General features: G+C 37.4%; 2 protein-coding genes across 2 annotated transcripts; one reads left to right on the top strand and one right to left on the bottom strand.

Moving 5' to 3' along the window:
- Positions 1-860: 860 nt before the first annotated feature.
- On the top strand, positions 861-3626 carry ccn2a (cellular communication network factor 2a). The gene is made up of 5 exons (XM_030128724.1): positions 861-1179; positions 1337-1553; positions 1650-1901; positions 2018-2229; positions 2328-3626. The coding sequence occupies exons 1-5, from the start codon at positions 1117-1119 to the stop codon at positions 2622-2624; spliced, it is 1041 nt and encodes a 346-aa protein (XP_029984584.1). The 5' UTR covers positions 861-1116; the 3' UTR covers positions 2625-3626.
- A 4866-nt stretch (positions 3627-8492) lies between these two features.
- Positions 8493-22016, bottom strand: chga (chromogranin A). Its single transcript, XM_030129079.1, has 8 exons — positions 21757-22016; positions 21376-21425; positions 20487-20580; positions 19433-19501; positions 19256-19342; positions 15358-15705; positions 14079-14500; positions 8493-9146 (listed from the first exon to the last, which is right to left on the bottom strand). The coding sequence occupies exons 1-8, from the start codon at positions 21797-21799 to the stop codon at positions 9057-9059; spliced, it is 1203 nt and encodes a 400-aa protein (XP_029984939.1). The 5' UTR covers positions 21800-22016; the 3' UTR covers positions 8493-9056.
- Between the last annotated feature and the right edge of the window lie 1290 nt (positions 22017-23306).

Raw genomic sequence — 23306 nt, forward strand, 5'->3', positions numbered from 1 at the left:
GGAGTTTGGTGAACTGAAGCACTAATTAATTTACCATAACCTCAGTGTATTGCACATAATTAATGTGAGAAGAGTCTGTGATTAAAATTCCCACTAGCTGCATAAAGTGATCATAATGTGTTTTATTAGGTTATAATGACAGCAGCGCTCGGTCTGCTTGTGTTCGCCACTGATGTCAGTGCACAAAAATGCCGCTGCAATGTCCCAGACATAACCACACGAGTACAGAAGGCAAAGTTACAACACCACAGCAGCTGCCAAGTCTCTGGAAGGAGCACCTTGATAGATAACCAGCTACAGTAAATGACTCAAATGAATTTCCTTTCCCCAACCGCGCACTGTTCATTTTCTAAAGCCCAGGCTGTTTGTGTGCTTTTGAAGCTGAGGAATGCTGTTGTGGGCTTAAAGTCTTAAACCACTTGTTACACATCAATCAGTTCATTTAATCAGTACATGTTTTAGTGCTTTACGGGGTTCTACCTGTTGTGTTTAAGTGTTCCTCTTAACTGTAAAGTCCTGAGCTACTTTTTTCCTTTTGTTCTTTTTATAAAATTAATATTTATAGGTACCGGCTGTCTGTTTGTGAAGTCAGTCTTCAGGAATTCCCAGTGTGGGGTCCCAGGCCTCTAACCAGACTTAACCTCCCATTCCAGATGAAAGCTGCTCTGAGAGAGACAGTGTTGTTTGGCCGAGCAGCAGAGCCTTGCCTTCAGACAGCAGGAATGTGGGATGTCTGGAGTGGGGGTCAGGAAGCGAGGAAAGAATGCCAAGTATGTCCATGTTTGTCCAGGGCTGGCTCTCCATTCAGCCCCCAGTGACGTGCTACGAGGGCCAGCGAGTATAAAGGCAGCTCAACTCTCCAGTCAGAACTCAGATCAACTCCTCTACTGAAGCTAAACTCTAGCTTTCACCAAGAAAGAGAGAACGAACCAAAGGAAGAAAGCAAGCAAGAAAGCACGACTGTGACTGGAGCAGCGGAGAAACGCTACACGACAAACCAGACAAGAGATCGACTTGATCAGAAAAGGTTTCTCAAGCTCAAACTCTGAGATTTAAGGAAGACTTTCTCGACGAAGCTTAAGGAAGAATTAAATCTATTTCTACACGGAAGAAAAGATGTCTGCTGGAATGAAGAAAATGACTTTGCTGCCTTTGCTGTGCATCCTGCTCTCACATATGGTAAGCCTTAGAAACAGACTCTTTACATAACAGCTAGAAACTCAACAAGACGCAACATGAGCTCTAAATGTACCAGAATGTCAGTTTAAGTCTTGTCAGTAGGATCTGAAATGCTGCTCGTACAGATAGATGGACTGAGCGTGTGTTCTGTGTTCAGGCTGCAGGTCAGGAGTGCAGCGGCCAGTGTTCGTGCCCCTCCACCCCCCCCCAGTGTCTCCCAGGGGTGAGCCTGGTGCTGGACGGATGTGGATGCTGCAGGGTGTGCGCCAAGCAGATGGGCGAGCTGTGCACCGAGAAAGACGTCTGTGACCCACACAAAGGCCTGTTCTGTGACTTCGGAGCCCCCATCAACAGACGCATCGGAGTCTGCACAGGTGAGCCGCATCACTGACCCCCTTCCCAAGAAAAAGTTAATAAGTAAAACCTGAATGTACGAACCGGATGATAACCTTACTGTTTGCCTTCCGCAGCTAGAGAAGGAGCCACCTGTGTGTTCGGAGGTATGGTGTACAAAAGTGGAGAGACCTTCCAGAGCAGCTGCAAGTACCAGTGTACCTGTCTGGATGGAGCTGTGGGATGTGTGCCCCTCTGCTCCATGGATGTCCGACTCCCCAGCCCTGACTGCCCCCTTCCAAGACGAGTGAAGGTGCCAGGAAAGTGTTGCGAGGAGTGGGTGTGTGACTCCCCCTACACTCACACCTTCATGGGATCTGTTTTGCCTGGTGAGTTGGTGTCTTTTTACTACAATAAAAAAAAACATCAGGTTGCGTTCTGATTTTGTGAATGGGTTTCTATCAGGATGGGGTTCTGATCTGGTGTTTGCTTTTGTGTTTCACAGCTTACAGACAGGAGGAGACCTATGGCCCAGACCCCTCCTTGATGAGGGAGAACTGCCTGGTTCAGACTACTGAATGGAGCGCCTGCTCAAAGACCTGTGGCCTCGGGATCTCCACCAGAGTCACCAATGATAACCGTGAATGCCGACTGGAGAAACAGACCAGACTGTGCATGGTGCGACCCTGCGAGTCCCAGCTGGAGCAGAGCATCAGGGTGAGTCTTTATTCAACTGCAAAGATCTTATGAACTCCTCACATACTCAAACTACTAATGAACACCAGCTAACGTTTCTGCTCATTTTCCTCCTCCAGAAAGGGAAAAAGTGCATTCGTACTCCAAGGCTCTCCAAACCTATGAAGTTTGAGATCTCCGGCTGCACCACCACCAAGTCCTACAGACCTAAGTTTTGCGGAGTTTGCCTGGACGGTCGGTGCTGCACCCCTCACAGGACCACCACCCTGCCCATGGAGTTCAAATGCCCCGACGGACAGGTCATGAAGAAGCACATGATGTTCATCAAGTCCTGCGCCTGCCACCACAACTGCCCCGGGGAGAATGACATCTTCGAGTCCATGTATTACAAGAAGATGATGGGAGACATGGCGTGAGCCTCTGAGGGACGATAAGAGCTTATGACTTGAAAACAAACAGAACTCCATCTCATTTTGCAGCTCAGTATATATGTTTGATTTTTGTCATTGTAAAAGTAGCTCAGACACTTGTCTTGGTGTCTGTATGTTTTTGTTTGGCTGGTGCTTATCAGCCACATAGAGCTCAGACAGTGGGTTGCGTAGCAGCTCCATGAGATTCCTGCACTATAACTTCTATTTTGACAAACCTACTGCCAGGTTTTTTTTAATCCATCCCCCTTTGAATCCCCTCTCACAGACCCGTCCATTTTACTGTACGCATTTTTACGCCTTATCTAAACCATGACCTCCTCTCTAAATGAGGTGTCTAATAACCCCCCCCCCCCCCCAATCCTCAAAGTCCAGACCAGACCTGTAAACTGTAAGCAGCTGTAGAGGGAACACGCAGACCACAGCGGGCCAATGTTCCCCTTGTCCAAACAGGTCTGAATGTGTCCTTGTGCGTGTATATGTGTGTGTTTGTGTCTGTTAGCGCAGGCCTGAATGTCAGCCTTGTCTACGTGTCTGAGCTGTTCACTATGCTCACAGAGTGGAGGAAAGGTCAGAGTTTCCGCCCCAACGTGTGGATGAGAAAGAAAGCAGCGTGCTGAGTTTCGGGTTAGATATGGAACACAGTGGGCTTTGCTACGGCACTGAAAGAACAAAAAAAAAAAAACATGTTGACTATTACTGATTCAGGTCAGAAGGATGAAACCAAGTGTCTATTTTGTACAAAAATAGAAAAAAAAAAGACTGGAAGAATTGTAATTTCATTCCTTTTTTATTGTTGATGTGTAAATGATGTATATATTTGTACAGTTTAAGTTAATTTAAAACCCAAATTGGTCCTGTGCTTCAAAATGTATCGATAGTGTATTTTTTGTCAACAGTATTTTTTACTATTTTATTGAGAAGTGTGACAAAAATGTTACATGTTTCACTTTGTAGCTGGAAATAAAATGTTATATTTTTATACAAACACAATTTCTCTGGTTGTTGCTTCTTTGATTTTGATTTTTAAACACTTTAGACATTTACATCGTCAGACATATACTCATCTTTTACAGGCCTCAGAGGTTTGGAAGCTGCTAAACCAAAACTTTGAATGTCTCTGTTGTAAAATCAGACACTGTAGATAAAAATTATGTGAAGATACTGTAAATTCCTTTGTCTGGGAGTCAGTGTGTGTGTGTGTGTGCAAAGAATTCAACTTATGTCAGCTCTGTTCCCAAAACGACTAAAATAAGATTAAGGGTTTACAGCTCACTCCTTGTGATAAAAGTACCTTTGAGGAAAATGTAGATTAATTTGTTATTCCAGTCTGTTCGGGGTGTATCCTGTCTCTTGGTGCTGAGGTTGCAGCTTATTAGAGTGTGTTTTCAGTGAGTAGATAAAGGGGATGAATGAACACTACACACCATATGCATAACCTGCATTAACCCCATGATTGATGATGGTGTTTGGAGCTTATCAGTACTGACTGTTCAGCTCCACCACAGAGATAAAGTATGAAACCTTAGCCTATAAAGGCTCAACCACCACTGGTGACCAAAATCATCTACCAGTATAAAATGTTTAAGGACTTCTCTTCCACTAATCCTATCAATACATGTAAATAATTGGTGTAAAATGCAGTTTGTCGTCTTTTCATGGTCATCAGATATGACCCATTTGGACGTTCAGGGACTCCGTAGTGAACCTGGAAACACCGTCATCTTCTACAACATTGATTCACCAGTAGAACCCATGGAGTTGGATCAATGACAGTGGATGGACACACTGGGTTTATGTTCAGTTAATGAAGAATTTTGTTGAAAAAGTCACTTTTTCTTCATTTTTCTCTATTTTTGATATTATGACAATTAACTTGAATCTGAGCTTTTATGAACATCCATGTGATCAATAAATTAAAAATGGGAAGATACCTGATTTTTATTGAATAAACGCAAAATACAGAGGATAATATTATAATAAATGGTGATAAATTGCTCAAGAAAGATTAAATAGTGAGAAAAATTCATTTGGGAAAAGTAACACTGAGTCTTTATGGGTTAATGCAGTTAAGGGCCAGAAAATCATCTTTAGATACTAATAAATTGTTGAAGAGGATATCCATATCTCTGTATAGGATATCTATAAATATGTTTGTGTTACGCTGCGATGAACTGGCGAATTGTCCAGGGTGTACCCCGCCTTCGCCCGTAAATAGCTGGGATAGGCTCCAAGCGACCCCCGTGACCCTAGTGAGGATAAAGCGGGTTCAGAAAATGAATGAATGAATGAATGTTGCATTTAATGACATGTATGTAAGAATAGTACCGTACATTACTGCACAAAAGTCACAAACCAACATTAGATTTGTAGGTTTATTAAGGCTATAATGACCACGCATGCATTTCTCAGTTTCTGTATCAACCCATAAAGACCCAAATATCCACCAGTGACTAAAAGCATCTACTGATATAATCTGCTGATCCATTAATCCTATCAATACATGTAAATAATTGGTGTAAAATACAGTTTGTCATCTTTTCATTGTCATTAGATATGACCTATTTGGACGTTCAAAGGCTCTGTAGTAAACATGGAAACACTGTCATCTTCTACAATATTGATTCACCAATAAAACCCATGGAGTTGGATCAATGACAGTGGATGGAGACACTTGGTTTAATTTCAATTAATGATCGATTTTACAGAAAAAGTCGCTTTTTCTCAAGTTTTATCCATTTATGATATAATAACTCTCATATATAATCTCAGCATGATGGTTAAAGTACATGATCAGTAGATTAAATATAGGAAAATACCTGATTTTTACTGAAAAAACACAAAATACAGAGGATAATGTTAAGGTAAATGGTGATAAATTGTTTAAAAAAGGGTAAATACAGAGAAAAATATATGTGGGAACTGCCATAAAAGTAGCACTGGGTCTTTATGGGTTAAGCTTCAGTCTGGATATATGTGAAGTATGTACAGTGGTGAAAACAAAAGCTTCTAGCACTGTGTGACCACCCTTCACACTTAACATGTCTTTAACATTTTCCTTCAGACAATATAAGAGTCATTGCATTCATTTTCTGATGTTTTATACCAGGTTCCATTCAGCACATGTCAGATGTTTGTAACTGTTTGTGCTGCTTCCTGTCAAGAGGTCAAAGGTCACAATAAATAGTGACTTTACCCTTTAGAACCCATTTAGTTCAGTTTTTGTATCTTTAAGATTGTGCACATAATCCTTGTATTTTCTTGTTGTATCTGAAGAAAAGATAAAGAAGATTATATATGTATGCATATCCCAACCCTGCAAAAACAACAAACCTCTTAGTGACATTAGACTTTTGCACAAGTACTGTATTTAACTTTAGATTGTCAGTTTAACCCATAAAGACCCAGTGCTACTTATGTGACAGCTCCAAAATAGTTTTTTCTCTATATTTAACTTTTCTAAAGTGATTTTTCACCATTTACTATAATATGATCCTCTGTATTTTGTGTTTTTACAGTAAAAATCAGATTTTTTCCTATATTTAATTCACTGATCATGTAGATGTTCATAAAAGCTCAGATTAAAGTTTAGGGTTATTATATCAGAAACAGAGAAAACTGAAGAAAGTGTCTTTTTCAGCAAAATATATCAAAACTTTAACATATACCAGTTTTCTCCATCCAGCTGTCATTGATCCAACTCCATGGGTTTTACTGGTGAATCAATGTTATAGAAAATGACAGTGTTTCCATGGCAACTACAGAGCCTCTGAACATCCAAATGGATCATGAAAAGATGACAAACTGTATTTTACACCAATTATTTACATGTATTGATAGGATTAATGGATCAACAGGTATTAAATATTTTAGATCAGTAGATGGTTTTGGCCTGTTTGGATCTTTATGAGTTAATATGTTTTTGGCTATAAAGACTAAAAAAATGATTAAGTCCTCTTTGCTCAAAATACAAATGTGACTTTAAATCACCTTCTCTGATGTCGCTCACCTTTGTGGAGGCGGACTAAAGTAGTCTAATGTCGCCATCTGCTGCCCTTTTCATTCTGTTTTAATGAATTTTTCATAACATCTTCAGGTTCATGATGAATCCAAGATTACCACCTCATTCAAAGCTTATAAAAAATGCTGAAAATTTAATATAATCCTTGAAAAAACTTTTAAAGCAGTGACTTCAAATGTAAAATGCATGGCCTCTGTTGTTTAATTGTTCAATGACGTACATTGAAACTTTCTAGTGAATGACTAATACAAACCTACATTCAGAAAGTTGGGATATTTTTATCGTATCATAGAGATATCCTCCACAGTTGACATTTGAGTTTTTAAGTCTCTCTATGTTTATATATTGGTGTCAGATGATGCATAAACAGACAAAGATCTTCTTGACTGCTTCACATCTTAGCTGTGCCCACAATAACTATATTCATTCAAGCTGCCAGAGAGAGAGCAGCAAACCTTCTGCATTTTCAGTTTCTCTTCTGCCCACTGGCTATTCTTGCCACATTTTGTGACGTCTACTCGACAGCTCCACATATGCTGAGCAAACACAGTTACATCAGTGTATGCGCCACAGTGTGATGCAATTCTATACTGCGCTTCTCCCTTTTTAACTGTTAAAAAAAAAAAAAGAATATTCTGATGTTGACACCAAAACTAAGGCTTAGAATGTTTGTGTTTGAATATAATGTAAAAACAGAGGATGTGTCACGGTGATGATTCATATTCTCGCCTTTGTCGCCCACAAACAGGAGCAGACTGCAGCATTTTTACAGTGAGAAACTATAGTTCAGAATGAATATGTGTGAATGAGGGTACAGTATATATATGAATGTATTGTACAGCCACAAATAATGCTTCACACTTGTAATTAACCCTTTCATGCATATTGGTCACTACAGCGGACAGCTATTCTACATCTGTTCTCTAATATATTCATGGGTTTTGTTGTTTTAGTTCGATATGAGTTAACACAGTGGACACTTTTGCACCATCCCATACACTAACTTTCATACCATTACTTTAACTTTGCTGCTCTTGATAAACCTGATCTGCAGTGACATGTCTGAGTGTAAATCAATTGCTAATAAAAATTGCGCATATGATAAAATGTGAGAAAACATCAAATTAGCTGCATTAAAAATGTTTGGATTTTGTATGTCACTTTCTGACATTCAAAAATTAAACAGATGGTGTCCAGCGGAGTGGACATTTTTGGAACTCCACAAAAAATGATGAAGGTAGATTTGTTTCTGTATTGTAAAAAAAAAAAAAAAAAAAAAATTCACTTCAATCAAAGAAAAAAAGTGTTCAAATGCAATTTTTTGGATCGTATTTTTTTTTTTTTTTTGCATTCAAACACTTTTTTTTTTTTTTATTTATTTATTTTTTTAGTTAAAGCAATAAAGAAACAAATCTACCTTCATAAAAAAACAGGTTTATTTTTTTTTTAAATTGCATTGTTTTTTCATGCCTAAAGAGGAATAAAAACACTCAGGAAAATATCTCGACTAAGGTTCTCATAATTCATGCATGAAAAGGTTAATATGATAAAACTCAAAAATAGATGAGGAAATACCCATATTATAACAACCCTAGAACTTTTCCCCGGTGCAGGTATTAATTTTTTTTTTTACCAAACCCACTCCATAATAATGCAAAAGTCACAAGATAAATGATCAATTTTGATACCTACAGTTTATTTTGGCTGTAAAGGTTTTAAAAAGACTCATCAAACAAAGATTTCCAGATAAACTATTCAATTTATTTATTTATCTTTTTAAATAAAGTTTACAATCCAGACATTTCTTTTCTAAAAATGATTGCTTATTACCTTGGCTTGATTAGACTCAACTGTATCTATAATTAAGCATCTATGTTTTGTTTTTTTTCCTTCATCTTCATCATAAGAAGTAAGCATCCCAGAAAGAGCTTTTTACATGTATACATGCCTTTACTGTGCAACCTCACCTTTGTTGATGTGTGGATTTATTACCTCGACCTTTCACTTATGTTAATGTGCAGTGTTAAAAGTGACGTGAAAAGCAGCGGAGATACGTTTGCAGAAAGAGAGAGAAGATCAGTCAGAGAAAATGAAGGATAAACAGCGTGTCATCCTTCACTGACGCAGACATCCTCCTTTAGGTGTGTTTTGTATATCATATGTTTGTCTAAAATAACGTCTAGCTGCGTCTATTATACGCTAATCTAAGAGTCAGAGTGTCACAAGGGAGGCTGCAGCAGCGCAGAGCAAGAGTGCATCCTCAAGAAAAATAGCAAAAGACAAAAAAATCTTGTCACATATTCACACACGCTCTATCTGTGGAAACCAGGCAGCTGGTAAAGCGGAGGAGGACGAGGAGGCAGAGGAGGTTGCGGTGTCACCCTAGTTTCAATCGCTTCTCAGCCTCGTCGCAGCTCATGGAGTTTCTGGGCAACGTTTTCAAGCTCTGACTCGATGGCTGCCAGACTTTCAATCTCCGGCTCCTGTGGCTGTAATGAGAGGACAGCGAGCGAGCAGAGAAATACAAATGAGGAGGGAACAAATAATGATACATATCGGCAAACTTTTCTCACACAGCGGTCCTAAAAATACGGTCACAATCAGACGCCATGCACGGCTGCTCTGGGTGTTGGCAAGGACGCATTAAATCCACAATAGGCTCTTTAAGACCCACTGTTACAACTAATGAGGAACAGTTTGGAGCCATTACAGCTATTACAGGCAGAAGCTTTGTTTTAACATCCTGCCAAGCAGCACCTCAGCTACAGGGTACCTTTAAAGGACTTTTATTACTTTTCTCACTAAAAGAACAATATCACCTTAGTGTTTTTTGCCTTAAGCAAATCAATCAGCCCAACTTTACCGTATGTAAACTTTTAAATGAAGAAAGTCAAAGCAAAGTCTGTGCAGAATGGGAATAAATATCAGGGCTTTCAACTGATTAAAAGAAAAACAAATAAATTGCTCTATTTCAGGGGTGTCAAACTCATTTTCTTTCAGGGGCCACGTTCAGCCCAATTTAATCTGAAGTGGGCCGGACCAGTAAAATAGTAGCATGACAGCCAATAAATAATGACAACTCCAAATTGTTTTAGTGCAAAAAATAACATTCAGTTATGCCAATATTTACATTTAAAAACTATCTAAACAAAAAGGATGTGAATAACCTGAAAAAAATGGAATTTGTTAAGAAATATAAGTTCAATTTTATCAATATTATGCCTCGACTTATCATATATACATATGCATACGTACAGATCAGATCTATAAAGGCACAAAACATTTAGTAACAGAGAGAATATTGTTAAAATTGCACTTAGTTTTCTTCAGACATTTCAGGTTGTTCATATTTGTTCAAGTTATTCACATTTTAAAGGATAGTTTGTTAATGTAAACATTTTCATAATTTAATGTTTTTTGCACTAAAAGAGAAAAATTAGTGTTGTCATTATTAATAGGTTATTATGATATTATTTTTGAGTTGGATGCCCTAACTTGCACTTTGCAAATTCATCCTGCGGGCCAGATAGGAACCTTTGGCGGGCCAGTTTTGGTCCCCGGGCTGCATGTTTGACACCTGTGCTCTATTTTATGTGATTGAATGCTTGAAAGACTTAATCATATGCTGTAATAATGGACATTTACATCTAAAATCACAGAATGAATGTAAATCCAACACTAAGAAAATATGTTTAAATCCATATTGTATAGTCGCACAAACTTTGTCAACCCCCAAAAAACTAGACAGATGCCAGCGACCAAACATATCTACTGATCTGAAATGTTCAGTAACTTTTAAATCATTAATCCTATCAATGCATTTAAATAATTCAGGTAAATTTCAGTTTCTATGAACCATTTGGACGTTCAGAGGCTCCACAGTGAATGTGGAAAGATCATCATTTTCAGTAACATTGATTTACCAATAAAACCGATGTAGTTAGACAAATGACATTTGTTGTAGATACAGCAAAATATTAGCTTTTTGCTGTGAAATGCAAAATATAGAGAATAAAAATATAATGAATGGTGATAAATCACTTAAGAAAGGTCTCATGTAGAGAATAATTCATTTGAAAGTGACCAATAAATAATTCCAAGTTCAATAAAACAGAAGTAAAATCTAATATTAAAAACATATATTAAAAAAATAGCTTTAAAAATTGTGCAGAAAAAAATGACAGTACTTTCTGCTCAGAATTGTTTGAACTGTGTCTGATAAAGGTACTAACACTATGAAATCTGAACATACAGTCGCAGAAAAAATTGTTAGACCATCAAAAGTCACCAAAAACAATGGTTATGCAATCAAATACTAACTCCTGTGTGTATCATGTGACTGAAACAGACAGAAAAGAAAACATGGAAAGCCTAAAAGCACTGTTTTTGTCAGTACAATGACACAGATATTGATGTAAGAACTGAAGTGATTTTAGTTATTATCAAGAAAACATGGAAAATGTGTAGATATCAGCTCTGAAATTAAACTCTTATGAGCTATTTTTGTTGTTATCATTATATTTGTCCAAACAAATGTACTTTTAATTGTACCAGGCATTAAAATGAACAAGAAACTGAAGAAAACAAGGGGTGGTCTAATCATTTTTTCCATGACTGTATAATCCATCCAGCAGGTTTACAAGCATTCATGTAGGGGATCTGAATCCAATATGGAGACACAAAAATCAACCCTATTCCTCTCAGTCTGCAACAGAACGACTTTTCTCCAAATTATCCAAATTAACAGTATATATCACTGACTAGCAAAGTCTGTAACTCAGAAGGAGAACCGCTGACGCTAATGCACTGTAATTTAATATTGTTATACACTGGAAAAAATCCAAATCTTACCAAGTGTATTTTTCTCATTTCTTGTCAAAATATCTCATCACACTTAAAATAAGACATAATCACCTAAAGAGTAACTTTTCAGTGAGATATAAGAACTTATTTTTAGACAATGGATGTTGAAAATCTTATTTCAAGAAATCTTACCAAGATAATTTTCACTTCCCAGTCAGCATGTCCAAGTGGGCCCCAGAAGGGTTACAATTGGGTTGCGTATAAGGGTCCCATTTGGGTTTGTCCGCAGTTTCCATGGTGACCCCACATGTGTTTGCCCATATCCGAATCAGAATATCTCATATTATTTATTTTTCACACTAATTTATCCCATGATATTTATCTTTCAAGCCATTTGTACTACTTCTTGTGTTATTTGAGCCACTTAAATTCTATATTTTACAAATATCTTAGTTTGCAAAATGTTTTATTTTTTAATGGAAATAACTGTGCCTTTTACTGATATTTGTTGTTGTTTAACTGATATTTGTTGTTGTTTTACTGATACTTATCTGCCAGTAAATTCTTGGACTGAACCTGAGAGTTTTGCCTCAATTTCGTTGTACTTGCTATGATGACAATAAAGAGATTCTGATTCTGATTTTGACTCTGATATGGGCAAACACATGTGGGGCCGCCATGGAAATTGTGGACAAACCCACATGGGACCCTTATATGCAGCCCAGTTGAAACCCTTCTGGGGCCCACATGGACATGCTGACTGGGTTGTGGCATTGGCAGATTTTTTTTTTTGCCTAAATTAAGCAAAAAAATCTTGAATTAAGCTTCTAGAACAGAGATATGGTCTTGATTAAGTTGTGGTAGATGAATGTTATTTAAAAAGGAAGTGATGTCTTCTTGGTTTGGGTTATTTTCTGATGAATACAAATTCGCATAAAATTCTTTGAAAAATGTTGTTTATTTCTTCCAGTGAGCTTGTTGGTTTCCCTGCGGAGTTCTTGATGGTTGAAATAGTTGATTTTTCTTTATTTTGCTTTATTTGTTTTGCTAGGTATTTGTCAGATTTATTGCTATGGTGAAAGTGTTCTTGTCTGAGTCTGTAGAGTCTGAGAAATTGAGTTGTTTTTTTGTTTTTTTTTGTCCAGTATTTCATTCAATTTAAGTTTATGTTTTCTAAGCTCATTCTGTAATTATGTCTTATTTTAAGCGTGATGAGATATTTTGACTAGAAATGAGAAGAATACACTTGGGAAGATTTGGATTTTTTCCAGTGTGTCTCATATTTTTAAAAATGTCAAATAAGTTTATACTTCTTCCTACTCCTTTTCGACTATGCAATATTCAGACTTGGATGTGCTTGAGGATAGATTCTGTCCATTTGAATGTTATTTTGTTTATGTCTTGATTTGCTTTGTTTTGTCTTATTTTTCTTTGCATGTTCGAAAAAAAAAAAAAAAAAAACTCCAACGTTGTATTTTCAGCTAATATAGACCTAAAAATGAATGTATATGATATATGATGAGCTTGTTGGTTTCCCTGCGGAGTTCTTGACGGTTGAAACAATTGATTTTTCTTTATTTTTCTTTGTTTGTTTTGCTTGGTATTTGCCAGATTTACTGCGATGGTGAAAGTGTTCTTGTCTGAGTCTGTAGAGTCTGAGAAATTTTTTTTTTTTTTTTGTTCAGGATTTCATTCAATTTAAGTTTATTTTTTCTAAGCTCATTCTGTGATTATGTCTTATTTTAAGTGCGATGAGATATTTTGACCAGAAATGACAAAAATACACATAAATACATAAGCAAAAAAAAAATCTGCCAATGGAACAAGTGAAAATTATCTTAGTAAGATTTCTTAAAATAAGATCTGTTGTTTAAAAATAAGTTCTTATATGTTACTCTTTAGGTGATTATGTCTTATTTTAACCCTTTCATGCATAGTGGTCACTACAGTGGACAGCTATTCTACAGCTGTTCTCTTGTATATTCATGGGTTTGGTTGTTTTAGTTCCATATCAGCCAACACAGTGGACACTTATACATCATCCAATAAACTGCAATTCATCCCATTACTGTAACTTTGCTGTTCTTGATAAACCTGATATGCACTAACACGTTTTAGTGTAAATCAATTGTTATTTGTTAGACAAAAAGTTTTTTTTTTTTTTTTTTTTGCATATTACCTCCATAAAGTGAATAATAACTAGCAGTAGAATATGTTAAAATGTGAGAAAACATCAGATTAGTAGGATTAAAATCTTTTCATTTGTTTTTATCTCACTTTCTGATATTGGGTTTTAAACACATTTCTTTACTTCAAAAATTAAACGCATGGACATTTTTGTAACTTCATAAAAAAAAAAAAAAACCTCAATTGCTTTTTTTCATACCTAAGGGGGGATAAAAACAAGAAGAAAGAAAAAAATCTTGACTATTGTTGTCATAATTCGTGCATGAAAGGGTTAAGTATAATGAGAAAAATACATTTGGTAAGATTTGGATTTTTTTCCAGTGTAGTGTTGGGAGGAGTCTATACTACACAGGCTTTTCCAATGTTTTCAGCAGTTAATGTGTTTCGAAGCATCTGACAAACATAGCTGCAGGACAGTTTTTATTACACACCTCAGACTTCCTGCTGCCGCTGCCCTCGTCCTCCAGCCCCTTCCTCTCCACAGGTGCCCTCCGTGCGATCATCTGCAGCTCCTGCTCCTCTGGACTCCTCAGACCTCCTCTCTTCTTCTTCTTCTTCTTCTTCTTCTTCTCTTCGTCTTCATCCATGACCTCCTTCGAATGATGTGGCACTTCCTCCTTCACCGCCCCTTTCTTCTTCAGCGCTAACGCTTTGGTCCTCTTGGTCCAGCGCTTTAAGCCCCCTCTCTTCACCTCCCCTCCGTCATCCTCATCCTCATCCTCCTGCTCCTGCTCCTGCTCCTGCCTGCCCTCCTCTTGTCTGTGTAAAAATAGTGACGACCTCTTATCTTTCTCCTCGTCCTCTTCTTTTGATAGGTTCCTTGTCGTATCTCTCGTTTCGTCAGATCCAGAACCTAGGGATATAAAAAAATAAAGAGTGGAGTCTATTGTTATTCTGTTTTCTTACTGAAATACCTTTTCCATGCCACCGGCTCAATGCTCTCCACCCTCAGCAAGATTCCACTTTTTATAATGAAATATTTGGTGCCAGCTGGCAGCTTCTCCTTTAGTGCCGCTCACTGTGCTTTATGGGAATTAACAGCATGGTCAGAGCAATCAGATTACTTGGCAGAGGCTTTTCTCTCACAGGAGACTATACATATTGCATTGTAATGTTCATTTTTATCTTAGAAAAACTGTTTCTCTGATCATCTGTGGAAACATCTGGACATAAAAGGTTCAATCTTGACTGACCTTTGGATGTTTAAGGATAATTTACTTGATTTTCTAGAATCGATAGTGAACGATTCCAGCTGTGAGCGTGAATACCATCTCATCTGAATGCGAGAACATAGGGATCTTTAATCATTTCTCTAAGTGTGCTGTCAGTATGCCAGCCATGTTGGCTCTGCTCCCCTGTGGGTGGAGGGGGTGGGGGGGTGGAGAAGGGGGGAGGGGTTCAGATTCATCATGTAGATGGAAGCACTTCCATCAATCACTCAGTCCTGTAGTGGCAAAGCCGTTTCATCTACAAAGCAATTTTTGTTCGTCCCTCTTAAGATGCCGCTGTCTGCTACTGGTCAACTTCAAGCCGATGTTTAATTTCCTCTGATGTCTTTTTATTATTATGACTTGGGAAAAATAAATCTGATGCAACTTGGCCCCTAAACATCAAACTCAACATCTGAATATGCATGATTTTTTTTTTTATTATTATTTTAATACACTTAGAGACCAATTAAAAATATATGGAAATAAAAAAACAGCTTGCCTTTCTTATCCTTGGTCATGTTTTCTGGCCCAAATCTCTCATCTGAGTTCCCTCGCTTCTCCTCCTCTTCCTCCTCTTCCTCCTCCTCCTCTTCTCCTTCCTCCCTCTTTTCAGTCTTATCTTTGCTCCAGTCAGACTCAGAGACGTGGCTTTCCGGACTCTCCTCTTCATCGTCTTCATCTTCCCTCTTCACCTGCATCTCTTCTATGACATCACTGTCCCGTGGTGACCCTGCATCACTTCGACTGTCATCCCTTTCTTCCTGTTCGTCCTCGTTCCTCATCCTCTTCTTCTGGGACAGTATAGATTGTTCACCGGGGCCTCCTAAAGCCTCCACCATGGATCGATCTGTAATCAGAAGGGCAGAAATTTAATTTACTAGAAGACATTGATTTTCTAGAGATGTAAAAAGAAGGCGCATACACAAAAGCACTAAAGTTTATTACAGGGGCTGTGTTGTGTTACAGCTGTCAGATTTGTGTTCAATGAAAGGGTAAATGTGACAGATTTTATGAGAAAATAAAATCATGCTTAGGGGAAATATCAAAGCTCTGATTTGCATTTATATGAATAATAAGACTGTATCTGTTGTAGGAAAAGGTACTAATCTAATGCATATTTTATAATGTGTGTTAATCATTTAACACTACATGATATTAAAACCAAAACAGATCCAGACAATGATACATTATAGGTAACACACACTTTCTTACTTTACTGATTGTTGTTGTTTGCATGTGAGAAAAGCTGCAAATGAATTCATATTTGGGATAAATAAAATTTTCTGAACTAAAACAAACTAAATATCCCCATTTCTTTAATATAGCTGAGATACAAAGAAGTAATGTTCATACATCTCTGATAAACTCAGTTTCTGGGATGCACCTAACATTATATACACATATTGGTTATAATGTGGTGTATTTCCACTTTTCTGACTGTAAAGCCAGGTGTGTTGTCAGATGGAAACCCCATTCACCGAAAGCATCAGCAGACTTTTAATTCACCTCAGCACTTCTACTGTCGGGTTTTTTTTTTTTCCTCTTGTCAGCTCTGCTTTGCTGACAAAAAATGGGAAATAATAGAAACACTTCATCATTTTGACAGGGGCTGCATTTTAACATGATGATTAGATATTCCGCAAACTGGAATGGCCGAAGGTTGTTCAACTGTGATAACAAAAAAAAACAAAAAAAAACATTCACAATTCAGCACAGAATATACACAGTCGCAGAAAAAAATTATTAGACCGTCAAAAGCCATCAAAAACAAGGGTTATGCAATCAAGTACTAACTCTTGTGTGTATCATGTGACTAAAACAGACATAAAAGAAAACATTGAATGCCTAAAAGCACAGACTTTGTCAGTACAATGCCATAGATATTGATGTAAAAATTGAGGTGATTTTGGTTATTATCAAGAAAACATGGAAAATGGGTAGACGTCAGCTCTGAAATGAAACTCTTATGAGCTATTTTTGTTGTTATCATCATATTTGTCCAAACAAATATACCTTTAGTTGTACCAGGCATTAAAATGAACAAGAAATTAAAGAAAACAAGGGTGGTCTAATAATTTTTTTCCGCAACTGCATGTTTGACTCAGGATAGAAGGTTTTTTCAATGTAAATCAGAAAGAAAGGCCTGTCAGCTCTGTTACATAATCGCTTTATTGCAATTACTTGAGCTAACCGTGATTGTTCTGCATCTTGTTGTACAAAAACGTCATATTTCATTACAATTTCAAAGCCATTTGCGATTTAATCTGCATTCTGTTAATGATACATCTACGGACAAAACCTGCATTGGGCCATGACATGATCAAACTAAACACCTGCTAAGGGCCCCTGTGGCCACCAGAGGGCCCCCAAGAGCCACTGAAATGACTCACAAGAAATCTTTTTGTTTTGATGATATATTACGTCAATAACAGTCATAAAACAACAGAATGTAATGTTAATGGGGTGGCTAGCTACTGTATATTGAACTTAACTAACCAGGTATTTAATTTTGCATGCTATACATTGGTAGTGGATTATTATAGCCTAATTCATTATTCAACAGCGATGCTTGTGAGTATGTTACTCGCTTTTATGGTATACTCAGTTTTATTGCTGAAGACGGATGATGAGAGAGAGTCTCTGTGTTCTGAAAAGTACTATATCGGTTTAATAGTGGAGACTGTATGCTCATGTTAAAGTTATGAGAATACCCTCAAGTGTATCTGTGTTTCTTTTGAGGAAACACACACACAATCGCACCCACAAGACTTACAAAAATACTGGTTTAATCAATTCCCAGATGTCCTGTTCATGCACAGTATAACATATAATAACTGCATTTTGATGCAAGCGCAATCAACAACCACAGGCGACCAAAAGCATCAGCTGATCCAAAATGTTTAATAACTTTTGAACCATTAACAATGTAAATGCATTTGAATAATTCAGGTAAGATGTAGTTTCTCAGCTTTTCAGGGACAGATGTGTCTTTTTTGGATGTTCACAGACTCCATAGTAAACATGGAAACAATTGTGCAACATTGATTTAACAATAAAACCAATGTGGTTTGACAAATGATAGTGGTTAATGATATATTTTGTAAAGAAAAAAAAAAAATCACTCTTATGTTTTCATGTTTTCTCTGTTCTGATGTTCTGTTCGGAGGTTTTATGAACATCTACATGGTCAGAAAATAATAAAAAGTCAATAAAAGTTACTGAAAAATGCAGAGAATAATATGACAAATATCTAATGTAAAAGCAAAATGTAATGTTTTTACAATTGGTTCTTTTAATAGATATGTGAATAAATAAATGAAATGAAATGATTAATGGAAAAAACAGCAAAAAGTCATCTTGCAAAAAAAGAATATATCTTTAACCCTTTCATGCATGAATTATGAAAAAAAGTGTCAAGATTTTTTTGGATTGATTTTATTACTCAAAACTAGAAGCACTCGGAGAGCGCAGACCTCCGCCAAGGCTGGTCAGTGGCCCCCCCCGTGGGCTCCCCCACGCCAAGGAGGTTATGTTTTTGCCAGGGTTTGTTTGTCTGTCTGTTTGTTTGTCTGTCCGTTAGTGTGCAACATAACTCAAAAAGTTATGGACAGATTTTGATGAAATTTTCTGATCTGCGCCCCCCCCGTGGGCCCCCCCACCCCCGATCACCACCAAAATTTAATCATTTCTTCCTTATCCCATTTCCAACAAACCCTGAAAATTTAATCAAAATCTGTCCATAACTTTTTGAGTTATGTTGCACACTAACGGACAGACAAACAAACAAACAAACAAACCCTGGCAAAAACATAACCTCCTTGGCGGAGGTAATTAGCCAAAAGTTGAAATGCATTTTTATTTATTTATTTTTTAAACATTTGTTTAGTTATTCATGGCCATCAGATATGACCTATTTGGATGTTCAGAGGCTCCGTAGTTACCATGGAAACACCGTCATCTTCTGCAACATTGATTCACTAGTAAAACCCATGGAGTTGGATCAATGATAGTGGATGGAAACACTGGGTTTATGTTCAGTTATTGATATATTTTACTGACAAAGTCACTTTTTCTTCAGTTTTCTCTGTTTCTGATACAATAAGCCTCAACTTTAATCTGAGCTTTTATGAACATCTACATGATCAGTAAATTAAATACAGAAAAATACCTGATTGTCACTGAAAAAAATGCTAAATAAAGAAGATAATATTACAATAAATGGTGATAAATCACTAAAGAAACGTTAAATATGGAGAAAAATCCATTTGGGAACTGACACTAAAGTAACACTGGGTCTTTATGGGTTAAACTGTGCGTCCATAAACGTGGGCGTCATGCATGAAAGGGTTAAAGTGACAGACCCCAGATCAAACACTTCAGCTCTGGACAAAACTCACCATCAGAATCATCTGCAGTCTGAGGACTTTCTGTCACATGATCAGGAACACACTCGCCTCCTTGCAGCTGAGCTCGCTGTTGGCCGCCTGAAATGAAAACAATACGCTCAAGCTTTCTTTTCATGTCCTTATAAAAACATTTATTTACATTCATCTGAAGTATTGAGAGAGACTCACCTTGAACAGCGATCTCCTGCAGCTCTTTGAGAAAGTTATGATGGCGAAGGATAGTGACAAGCCTGTCATCTGCAAGTACACAGAAGAGATGCAAATAAACAGATAAGGATACTGCTCAAGAAAAAAGAAAAAAAAAAAAAAAAAGCCAATAAAATGATCCTGCTGGGTTTGAACACAGGTACATTGTCTCTGTTTTTTATAAGACTCAGCAATTTGCTCCAGTGGTTCATCGGAGTTAATTGCCCAGAAATTTACTGCTTTCAAAGCAAGCGCACAATTAATCATTTGGACCACAAGAGAGAGTCCTCTGGTGAATTACAGCAGCAGGGAGGACTGGACTTTCTGCTGACCCACAAACGGCGTGACATACTGTACAGAGCAAGCACAAAAAAAGACAAGGAATTGGACTGCTTCGATATCAGCCGGCAAGCCTTTGGGAAAACTATGATCCCTCGTTTGCTTTTTCTCTTCCAGTCTTTCATTCTCTCTACAACTTTGACTCTGTCTCTCTCATCTTTTCTATTCCTCTTGGCGGTGTTCAGTTTCTCCCACTCTCTTGCTCGGTACCAAACGCTCACTGAGTAAAGGCTCGGATTGATTTTTTTACAACAAGGACGGCATCAAGGTAACACACTGGCTATGTAACTGAATAGTCTCTGCTGAGTGCTAGTGACCCCACTGCATATAATACTCTGCATAGGGGCTTTACCCAGAAGGCACTGCATCAATCCATTAACCTTATGATGTGTGGGCAGCATGCAATCATGACAAAAACACTATAACCCATATTGGATCTCATGGCTTGATACAACTACTCTGTTAGTCTTAAATGCACACTTTATGACCATTTATCAACATCTATTTGATTAAACTTACTCTAATGTTATTGGTTAATTCCTTTCATCTGTGTCTTATCATGTCTATCTACCTTAAAATATGGCTTATTAATGATTTGTACACATTTTATCAGCTCTATTTTGTATATGCACGCTGCTCCAAACAGCCACCCACTACATATTTGTGTTGCATTGCACTGTTCTGTATTGGAGTTTACCTGTCCTCAGTGTGATCAGACACTCCTGACTGACAGGCATGGGGTGGGATCTCGATAGTACGTCTGCCAGGGCCTCCACAATGCATTTCATCACCTGTGGACACACCAAGGGTTAAATAAAACACAATACCTGGAAAAACCCAGAAGCATCAAATGTGCTTCGGTGAGTCGGTGAGATGCTTTGAGCTAGTGTTGTTTACTGCTAAACAAGAACTACAAACATAATCAATTCTATAAACTGGTAGAAAATACAGTCTTTTCTGTGTTTGCTTAAGGCAAAATGGGAACTTGAGATTGAATTCACACTATTTTTTGTTAGATTTTTTTTTTTTCTGCTTCAACTCACCCACTTCAATCAAAGATGTGAAACACTCAGATGATGACAGATCAAAATCATTTCAACTCCCATGGTGCCTTCAATGTCAAACCAATCCTGCATGACTGCTGATTTGTCTTTTTTTTCTTTTCAACGCACACTGATCCAGCCTGATTATTCCTCTGATGAAACCCTTATTCTTCATCTATGCATCACTCAGCTCTTGTCTCAACTGTATCATCTCTCCAAATCCAGATCCAGATCTAGACCCCCCTCCTCCACCCCCTCCTCCTCTTCCTCATCTTTCTCCACCAAATCACTGAGGTCAAGGCTCTCAGTTGCTTTCAGAACGCTACCTATTGATCTCCACGCATAACTCCCACTGGAGAAGGTTAAACTGCCAAATGAATCACTTGCAAATTCAAGTGTTGCAAGCCAATCAGTATTTGACATATCCATTTTTTTCAGTAGCCACTGATTTCAGCAGGAATACATTTGAGTGGCAGACGTCTGTATTTATCTGGTATTTAGTCGAATAATGTCAAATGCTGCAAATAAAAGTCCATTCTTTACCTTTACGTCCTCATTCTCCAGCTGACTTGAAGTCACTGGCAATGACAGAACTGCAAGAAAAGCAAGAAAAGAAAAGCATGTGTCATATTATACTTATTTATTCACATCATTAAACCTCAGTTTTGCTTTTTTTTTTTTTTTTTCTTTCTTTCTCTTTACTGTCTGCTTTATCAGTACAGGACTAAATGTGCCAAATGTGCAGGTGATTTCTCTCCATCTTTCTGCCCGTTTGGCTTCGCTGCACTTAAAGACATGTTTGGCGCTGTCCTTGGTGCTGAACGGCGCTACTCAACAGCGCTTTATACAGATTTCCCGCAACAAACCAAAAAAAAACCTTCCACATCAAGGAACTTAAATACGGTTTATCAGCTTTTTTCTTACCGCAGTTGGATAGTATTGTGAATATGAACAGTCTGCCGATCATGTTTGGAAACGAGGCGCATTAAGCTCTCCAGGAATAGAAAAATAGCAAAGCTTGTATCAGAAGGTTGAAGTTGCCCTCTTGCAGAAAGTCCGCGGATTATGGACGCATTCTGAACAAAACTTGGCCGCCTTTTCGGTATTTCTGGAGAGCTAAATTTCCCGCAGCATCGGCGACCTGGCTGGCTCCCGTCTCTCTTCGGTCTCTCCACCAACACTTCACCGCAACAGAGCCGGCTTTTATAGGATGCTGAGAGCAAAGGAAGTGACATCATCCTGGGACAAAGTGTCACAGTTGTACCTGATCAGACCTGGATGGTTGTCAGGCGTATTGTGTGGACTGGAGTCCCTTATGTAGGTACCTTCTGCTCATGCGTAAAAACCGTGTATTTTTAATACTCCAACACTTTATTTCACCATATTATCATTCCATAGCAACTTCCAAGGCTCCATATTAACCCTTTCATGCATGAATTATGAGAACCTTTGTCAATATTTTTTTCCTTGAGTGTTTTTATTCCTTGTTAGGCATGAAAAAAAAAACAATGCAACTGAAATTTTTTATAACCCTATTTTTCATGGAGTTACAAAAATGTCCACTCAGCTGAACACCATGCATTTGATTTTTGAAGCAAAGAAACATGTATTTAAAACACATTATCAGAAAGGGATAAATTGTGTGAAAACCATGAAATAAAAGCATTTTTAAAGCCACTAATGCCGTTTTATCACATTTTTATCATACTCTAATACTAGTTGCTACTCAATTCATGGAGATAATATGCAAAAAAAAAATAAACTTTTTAATTAAGAAAACTGTTGATTACAGTCTAATAATAATTAGCAATTGATTTACTCTAAAACATGTTACTGCAGATCAGGTTTATCAAGAACAGCAAAGTTATTTTTGTGTATTGTTCATTTCAGGGGAGGTATTCAAGCCTTCTTTTTTGGCTTCTAACCTCTCCTGCACAATTTTGTTACTTGTTTGAATGTTGTTGTTTTTTCCATTGCTGTTTTTATTTTGTGCAAATAAATTAATTGAATAATTAATTGAATTTTTTTTCTCCATTTTATTTATTTATTTAGACAAGGACAATGCACAATATATATTAACCTTAAAAAGGGGAGATGTAGTGTACCAGGTTCTAACACTAGTGCTAATTTCCACCTGCAGTCCCTAAACAGGCTGATGTTCTCATTAAAAAAACAGACATTAATAAAAAGTAAAACATTAAAAAACAATAAAAAATGCATTTCTGTGACTCCATCTATATAAAATATTCATTCACATCCAACCATTCACTTTTATTCATCCCATTGCAGTCCGTTACACACATTAATGGTATGAATTACAGTGGATGGGATGGTGCATAAGTGTCCACTGTGTCGGCTGATTTGGAACTAAAACGGTAAAACCCATGAATATACAAGAGAACAGATGTAAAATAACTGTCCACTATAGTGACCAGTATGCATGAAAGGGTTAACGATTAAATGTGAAATAACAC

This window comes from Sphaeramia orbicularis, chromosome 24 (assembly GCF_902148855.1).
Source record: "Sphaeramia orbicularis chromosome 24, fSphaOr1.1, whole genome shotgun sequence".
Lineage (NCBI taxonomy): Eukaryota > Metazoa > Chordata > Actinopteri > Kurtiformes > Apogonidae > Sphaeramia > Sphaeramia orbicularis.

Coding starts and splice junctions, on each gene's coding strand:
- chga (XM_030129079.1), bottom strand. CDS start 21,799: ATGATCGGCAGACTGTTCATATTCACAATACTATCCAACTGCG. Junction 19,502..20,486: donor TCTGATCACACTGAGGACAG/GTAAACTCCAAT, acceptor GTGTACTTGCAG/ATGACAGGCTTGTCACTATC. Junction 14,501..15,357: donor CATGACCAAGGATAAGAAAG/GCAAGCTGTTTT, acceptor TTATATCCCTAG/GTTCTGGATCTGACGAAACG.
- ccn2a (XM_030128724.1), top strand. CDS start 1,117: ATGTCTGCTGGAATGAAGAAAATGACTTTGCTGCCTTTGCTGTGCATC. Junction 1,902..2,017: donor CATGGGATCTGTTTTGCCTG/GTGAGTTGGTGT, acceptor TGTGTTTCACAG/CTTACAGACAGGAGGAGACC. Junction 2,230..2,327: donor AGCTGGAGCAGAGCATCAGG/GTGAGTCTTTAT, acceptor TTCCTCCTCCAG/AAAGGGAAAAAGTGCATTCG.